The sequence below is a fragment of the Phyllobates terribilis genome, unplaced genomic scaffold, assembly GCF_046119375.1.
Source record: "Phyllobates terribilis strain yellow unplaced genomic scaffold, ASM4611937v1 Scaffold_13__5_contigs__length_258822181, whole genome shotgun sequence".
In the NCBI taxonomy this organism is placed as follows: domain Eukaryota; kingdom Metazoa; phylum Chordata; class Amphibia; order Anura; family Dendrobatidae; genus Phyllobates; species Phyllobates terribilis.
The window spans coordinates 135,170,829-135,179,257 of NW_027362773.1; the positions used below are offsets into that span (position 1 = coordinate 135,170,829).

General features: G+C 40.0%; 1 protein-coding gene across 1 annotated transcript in view; it reads right to left on the minus strand.

The window, feature by feature from the left end:
* Positions 1–7,199, minus strand: part of LOC141173624 (mucin-2-like) — a 42,451-nt gene extending 35,252 nt beyond the window's left edge. The window contains exons 1-2 of the mRNA XM_073657925.1: positions 7,166–7,199; positions 6,582–6,699 (exon numbers count right to left, since the gene is read on the minus strand). Of these exons, the coding sequence (XP_073514026.1) occupies positions 6,582–6,699; positions 7,166–7,199 (152 nt within the window). The remainder of the gene's footprint in view (positions 1–6,581; positions 6,700–7,165) is intronic.
* Positions 7,200–8,429: the final 1,230 nt, after the last annotated feature.

An 8,429-nucleotide genomic window follows, 5' to 3' on the forward strand; every position in this document is an offset into this window, starting at 1 on the left:
GTTGAAGCACCTGCTGTTTTTGTGCCTCATCTAGAATTTGTAGCGATGGGCGTGTCCGTAAGAATGGGATCGTATCACATTGTCCACGAAAAGAAGTCGACATCTTAGTTTGGCTGGAAGATGGTCTTTCTTCTGCAGATGTTACTCCCCCCCCCCACCGTGGGGGGCCTCGACCCACCGGCGGACAGGCACCAGTATTGGGATAGGGGGGCTGGCCGTCAGGGTCCACCGCGGCTCTGGCACAAACCCGGCGACACAGAGGTGGCACAGGCAGGAACGGACTGGCCGTGTCGGCTTCTCACTTTTTGGATTTTAGAAGGGCATGACATGCCTATATCTGTGTCTCCCCCTCCTTTTACTCCTCCACCTCTTTTCTTTTCGCATGACTATATGCACTTGTCACTTTTCCATGTGTTAGTTGTGTCTTCTGAGCAGTTTGTCAGCTTTTGGACACCTTTGAAGGTGTTTTCTATGTGTTTCTATGTGTTTTTGTTTGCCTGCCATTGGTTTTAACGGTGTTCGAAGGTGTTCGACGAACAGTTCGACGAACCGAACCGAACTCGAACACTACGGGGGTGGCTCAACACTACTTATAAATGGGGTTGGGACCATCAGTTGTGTTGTGCAGAAGTCTGGTGGATACACAGCTGATAGTCCTACTGAATAGACTGTTAGAATTTGTATTATGGCAAGAAAAAAGCAGCTAAGTAAAGAAAAACGAGTGTCCATCATTACTTTAAGAAATGAAGGTCAGTCAGTCTGAAAAATTTGGAAAACTTTGAAAGTGTCCCCAAGTGCAGTTGCAAAAACCATCAAGCGCTACAAAGAAACTGTCTCACATGAGGACCGCCCCAAGAAAGGAAGACCAAGAGTCACCTCTGCTTCTGAGAATAAGTTTATCCGAGTCACCAGCCTCAGAAATGGCAGGTTACCAGCAGCTCAGATTAGAGACCAGGTCAATGCCAAACAGAGTTCTAGCAGCAGACTCATCTCTTCAACAACTGTTAAGATGAGACTTTGTGCAGCAGGCCATCATGGTAAAATAGCTACTAGGAAACCACCGCTAAGGACAGGCAACAAGCAGAAGAGACTTGTTTGGGCTAAAGAACACAAGGAATGGACATTAGACCAGTGGAAATCTGTGCTTTGATCTGATGAGTCCAAATTTGAGATCTTTGGTTCCAACCACCGTGTCTTTGCGCGACGCAGAAAAGGTGAACGGATGGACTCTACATGCCTGGTTCCCACCGTGAAGCATGGAGGAGGAGGTGTGATGGTGTGGGGGTGCTTTGCTGGTGGCACTGTTGGGGATTTATTCAAAATTAAAGGTACACTGAACCAGCATGGCTACCACAGCATCTTGCAGTGGCATGCTATTCCATCCAGTTTGCGTTTAGTTGGACCATCATTTATTTTTCAACAGGACAATGACCCCAAACACACCTCCAGGCTGTATAAGGGCTATTTGACCAAGAAGGAGAGTGATGGGGTGCTGCGCCAGATGACCTGGCCTCCACAGTAAAAAGACCTGAACCCAATCGAGATGGTTTGGGGTGAGCTGGACCGCAGAGTGAAGGCAAAAGGGCCAACAAGTGGTAAGCATCTCTGGGAACTCCTTCAAGATTGTTGGAAGACCATCTCCGGTGACTACCTCTTGAAGCTCATCAAGAGAATGCCAAGAGTGTGCAAAGCAGTCATCAAGGCAAAAGGTGGCTATTTTGAAGAACCTAGAATATAAGACATATTTTCAGTTTTTTCACACTTTTTTGTTAAGTATGTAATTCCACATGTGTTAATTCATAGTTTTGATGCTTTCAGTGTGAATGTACAATTTTCATAGTCATGAAAATGCAGAAAAATCTTTAAATGAGAAGGTGTGTCCAAACTTTTGGTCTATACGGTATATACAGCTCTGGCAAAAATTAAGCAACCACTGCAAAAATTTCATTTTATCAGAATTTTCTCTTTCTAAGTATATTTTTGAGTAAAATGTACATTGTTGTTTTAGTCTATAAACTACTGACAACATGTCTCCGAAATTCAAATCTAAAAGTTTTGCATTTATTTGCATCCAATGATAAAGCATCAAAATACTAAAAAAGAAACAGTGCTTTCAGACCTCAAATTACTCATGTTTTAACTGTGAAATCAATATTTGGTGGACTAACCATGATTTTTAATCACAGCTTTCATGCGTCTTGGCATGCTTTCCACCAGTCTTTCCATGCTTTCCAATAAAAAACTATTCAGTGGTCTCTTAATTTTTTTCCAGAGCTGTATATATGATGGTTTTTAGCTTTTTTAGTGTCCTATGAGTAAGGGTGCTGATATGCACCTGAAACGCGTCAGGTTTCTATGTTTTTAACATGCGATTTTAACATTTTCCAATAAAGATTGAATTTTATTCCTCCTGGTTCGGACGTGCCTTGAAAATCCTCTCTTCTGTTTACACCATGGCAGTATATTGTAGTACTGTACATATATTTTTACTTTGGGATCCAATTGGCAACATATGCCACTGTATAGTTCTTATATAAGAAGATAAAGTGCATCCAGAATGACTCCAAACAAGTATAGAAATATTTCAGTGTTGGTTACGAGTATAAAGCACAAAGACAATGTTGTTGCTCCACTTTCCAAGACTAATAGTCCAATATGTATTAGTGGAGATAAGTGATTCTATTTCAAATTAATCAAATTCATTTTGACTTTATTCAAATTTGTGGATTCAGGTGAATCTATATACTGGGGGATTCATTAAAAAAAGAATAAAACTTACCTCGACTTATCTCTTGGCTGTCCAGCAACCCCTTTCTGTTACGTTCTTCAGACGTCTTTTTCCAACACATCACTACTTCATGTTTAGCTCCTCTGCACTAGCCAGGTGTCAAAACATAAGGCATAGTAACTGTATAACGTGGGGTGACATCATTACATTTTGAACCCTAGTTAGTGCAGAGGGGGATTGATGTGATAGGAAAAGACATCTGAAGACCGAACTATATAGAGGCTGCATGGTTGGATCTGTACATACTAGGACAATTTAACTAAATAGACTTCAGTGCATAATAAGGTTAACCCATTTTGCAGCATACAATTGTATTTCCTAACCAAGTTCAAGCAGATTTGCCAAATCGAATATCAGCAGATTTGCTCATCAGTAGTAACTAGTGAAGAAGTGACACTCACCAAGCATTTTGAAGTGAATCTGACAGCAGGATCAACACCTAGAATCTAATTACATTGTTGCATTTGCCATTGAAAGTTTACAGTATTTCCTGATTCTCACTTTATCAAGCTTCTTTTGCCACATATTCAAATGACAAGGTTTTCAACAGGTACGGTACATGTGTAAAGAAGTGAATGACCAAACATGGGGTGAAGATTATATTGAAGCTATTGTTTTTTTTTGGCTTTTACTAAGTACCTTTTCTGTTATACTGAAATCAACGCATAATGCATGCATTAATTAAATATCAGAAATGAAACAAATGGATTAAAACTGCGCTGCCGGTAATGGCATGGAAAAGGAATCCAGGAATGCAGTTTATTAGTCAATCTTCCTGGATTCTGTTTTTCTTTCCCATCATATTACTGGCAGTGCAATTTTAACCTATTCATTCCATTTCTGATGTTATCTTAGGCGTGGGTCACACAACCACACCAAGTGAGTACTATTTCCTTTTGATCTCCCCATTTTTATCTAGATAAGACCCTATTGCACTTATTTTTATTCCAGCTTTTACCTTATATTAATTGAATGTAATTATGTGTTTTATGTCTGAAATAAGTGGTTTTCTTTGCCTATAGTGTAAAATATACAAGGACTTTTGGCAAAATCGACTGATCATAATTGGTACTTGAAGCATGACTGAGCAATAGTTGACTATGCAGAATAATCTTGAAGATGGGGAGTGGTCCAGACTGCATACAGTGGGGAAAAAAGTATTTAGTCAGCCACCAAGTGTGCAAGTTCTCCCACTTAAAAAGAGAGACCTGTAATTGACATCATAGGTAGACCTCAACTATGAGAGATTAAATGAGAAAACAAATCCTGAAAATTACATTGTCTGATTTGGAAAGAATTTTTTTTTCAAATTTTGGTGGAAAATAAGTATTTGGTCAATTACAAAAGTTCATCTCAATACTTTGTTATATATTCTTTGTAGGCAATGACAGAGGTCAAACGTTTTCTGTAAGTCTTCACAAGGTTGGCACACACTGTTGTTGATATGTTGGCCCATTCCTCCATGCAGATATCCTCTAGAGCAGTCATGTTTTGGGGCTGTTGCTGGGCAACACGGACTTTCAACTTCCTCCAAAGGTTTTCTATAGGTTTTAGATCTGAAGACTGGCTAGGCCACTCCAGGACCTTGAAATGCTTCTTGCGAAGCCACTGCTATGTTGCTCTGGTGGTGTGCTTGGAATCATTGTCATGCTGAAAGACCAAGCCACATTTCATCTTCAATGCCCTTGCTGATGGAAGGAGGTTTGCACGCAAAATCTCACGATACATGGCCCCATTCATTCTTTCCTGTGCATTGATCAGTTGTCCTGGTCCCTTGGCAGAGAAACAGCCCCAAAGCATGATGTTGCCACCCCCATGCTTCACAGTAGGTATGGTGTTCTTTGGATGCAACTCAGCATTCTTTCTCCTCCAAACACGCCGAATTGTGTTTCTACCAAACAGTTCTACTTTGGTTTTATCTGACCATATGACATTCTCCCAATACTCTTCTGGATCATCCAAATACTCTCTAGCAAACTTCAGACGGGTCCGGACATGTAATGGCTTAAGCAGTGGGACATATCTGGCACTGCAGGATCTGAGTCCCTGGCGGCGTAGTGTGTTACTGATGGTAGCCTGTGTAACGTTGGTCCCAGCTCTCTGCAGGTCATTCACTAGGTCCCCCTGTGTGGTTCTGGGAGTTTTGCTCATCGTTCTTGAGATCATTTTGACCCCACGGGGTGAGATCTTGTGTGGAGCCACAGATCGAGGGAGATTATCAGTGGTCTTGTATGTCTTCCATTTTCTAATTATTGCTCCCACAGTTAATTTCTTCACACCAAGCTGCTTGCCTATTGCAGATTCAGTCTTCCCAGCCTGGTGCAGGGCAACAATTTTGTTTCTGGTGTCCTTCATCAGCTCTTTGGTCTTCACCATAGTGGAGTTTGGAGTGTGACTGTTTGAGGTTGTGGACAGGTGTCTTTTATACTGATAACAAGTTCAAACAGGTGCCAATACTACAGGTAATGAATGGGGGACAGAGGAGCATCTTAAAGAAGAAGTTACAGGTCTGTGAGAGCCAGAAATCTTGCTTGTTTGTAATTGACCAAATACTTATTTTCCACCAAAATTTGAAAACAAATTCTTTCCAAATCAGACAATGTGATTTTCAGGATTTGCTTTCTCATTTTGTCTCTCATAGTTGAGGTCTACCTATGATGTCAATTACAGACCTCTCTCATCTTTTTAAGTGGGAGAACTTGCACAATTGGTGGCTGACTAAATACTTTTTTCCCCCACTGTATATAGAGCCATGGGTGTGGGCATAGTTCAGTCAGTGTGCAGTGTTCAGAGTGTTCAGTATGAAGTCCACAAGGAAAGTGTGACAGTTTAGGCCACGCCGTGTGTGTGAAAGTAAAATAGGGATAACATGAAAATAACTTATTTCAATGTGCCAGTTTGGATCCCAGATATGACCAGAACATCTTTGATGTACTGGAAAATGGAACAGTGATAAAGAAAAGCTCAGCTACAGCAGTTATGGAGCTGGGAGATCAGATGTGCAACGCTGTGGGTTTGTGGGGACCTTGAGACAGAAAGGGCAAAATTAGGGCTGAGGCAAAGTGTATGCTGGACAAGATTGTGCTAGTGCCAAGTCGGGGCACCAGTACTGCACAGAAGTTCAACTCATGCTTACAGGAACATCAAACAGTTGACCAAGCTGATAATAACCAATGAGATACACTGTAGCATAATGTGTGCTTTTTATGAACTTATCTGAATCTACTGCTTCCAAAGAAAGCAGCACAATACTTTCACCAGAGTACCAACACATACAATAAGTCTTTTCAACCAGTTCTACCATTAACAATCTTCCCCTCTTTTCTTTCAATCTGATAACTAGAGAAAAATGGAGGCACATTGGCTCTAATAATGATGCTTTGTAGAACCTTCTTAATCACAAAAAGGTTTTATTCTACTTACCAACAAGCTTATATAAATAAGTTTGCAAATTCACCTAGCAGTTTCTCCTTGGGGCCCTAAAGCAAAACTGCAAGTCAGGCAAGCAAATGACCTGGTTTGAATGGGAGTTTATAGGCGTGTTTTGCAATTTTTATATAGACATATCATCCGTTGCAGCACTCTGGCGAGAGTTTAAATTGTTTTCCAATGCTGTAATTGTTTCTTTGGATTTAGTGGATTGAGATAAGTCCACAACTAGCTAGCTAGCAGACATTATCTTATCTCACTATGGAATATGATGTCACTATAGATGTTGTAAGTAAAGATTTATATTTTAAGATTATTATTATGTAGCCAACTAAAACCAGCAAACGAATTTGCTTTAACTTACCAAATCCTACAGGAAGTAGAATAATACTCTCCTTGTTCATAAATATTGCTATTGTAGCTACAAGGACATTCCTCAACCAGTATGCACTCATTGCTGCTCACATCATCAAATATAAGACCTTTAAAAATGCAGTAAATATGTTAAAAACTAAAATGAAAATCTATTAATTACACACAGTAAAATATTTTATGTTTGATTCTTAATTTTATGGCAAAAAGGATCAACTACCTCAGTATCATTTCTACACTTCAGTTATTTGATCAATTTCCCATAATTTCTTTTGGGAATGTTGAAACATTGAAGGTCTTATGTTTCAATGATAAATATAATTTTCTCTCCTGTTTCCTACACCTGAAAACTTAGACTGCAACTTTTGAACATATTTGGACACACCTTGTCACAATGTATATTTACCATGCAATAGTCACAATAATGGCAATTTTACATATGTGCAAAACAGTATATTCCTTTAATATTTTTATATTCCTTTAAGGGATAAACTTCTTGCTACTCGGGGCAAAGGTAGCTATGTCCATTTTCTGTTCTTAAAGATCAGCCTAATAACTGTCAGATTATTCACTCACAGTTGAAACATGAACATTTAACTTTGATCAGCATCTAGTGAATTTTTGTGAATGGAACAACCATGTCGGAAAAGTGTCACAAAGCATTATCAACTGCGAAGACAAAGCATCCAATTATTTAGGCTTTTGGGTCTCGGCAGCACATTTCCTGTTGATAAAGGGTGATGTGTTGCCTGGTAATATGATTTTTGAAAAGGCTTAAAATTGATTTCCCTCAACAAATGAAGGTTTTGTTAGGATATTAGGAGACTGGCAGCCTGTTTCCGATAATCGACCAGTGAAAATTCACCATTTTTCAAAATCTCCTAAGTCATCACTGGAGCAGACAGTTAGTTGTAGAACTCACATTGTTAGTCTTATTGATGTGTAGATAAGATCGTTTAAGCTATTAAAGTAGAAAAAAACACCCATATCTCAAAGGTCTGACTGCAGATATTTGAGAGTCCTGACAAAATGGAATAGTTGGAGAATGAACATACAAAATATAGTGATAAAAGATATCAGTCATGGAAATGAAAAATAGAAAATTGATAAAAAAAAATTAAAACAAATATGGCAAGCTGTTAATTTGCCCAGATAGAGGGAACTTTCAAAGTTGAACGATCCTTCATGGAAGAATTTAATCAAGTGGCTGCAAATAGTGCCCATACACCTTCAATAGCTCTTGGCTGAACACTTGTTTCACCAACAGCAGCTCTTCCCAGCCCTCTCATACTCGTGCACTCTCAGCTCTGCCAACAATGCACATTTATTAAGAGTGACGTTAAGAATGATGAAATTATTTTCATTAAAAGGCACTTGACCCAATCCTGTCCCACCTCATCCCAAACCTTACCACTATCTTCATCCCAACCCTAGCCCACCTCTTCAACCTGTCATTAACAACTGGTGTCTTCCCCTCATGCTTCAAACATGCCTCAATCACTCCCATCCTCAAAAAGCCCTCCCTTGACCCATCCTCTGTGTCTAGCTATCGCCCCATATTACTTCTCCCCTATGCCTCAAAACTACTGGAACAACATGTCCATTCTGAACTGTCCTCCCACCTCTCCTCCTGCTCCCTCTTTGACCTCCTACAATCTGGTTTCCGACCGCATCATTCTACTGAAACCGCACTTACTAAAGTCACAAATGACCTACTAACCGCCAAATCTAAGCGACACTACTCTGTCCTCCTCCTCCTCGACCTGTCATCTGCCTTCGACACAGTGGACCATTCCCTCTTACTCCAGACTCTCTCATCTCTTGGCATCACAGACTTGGC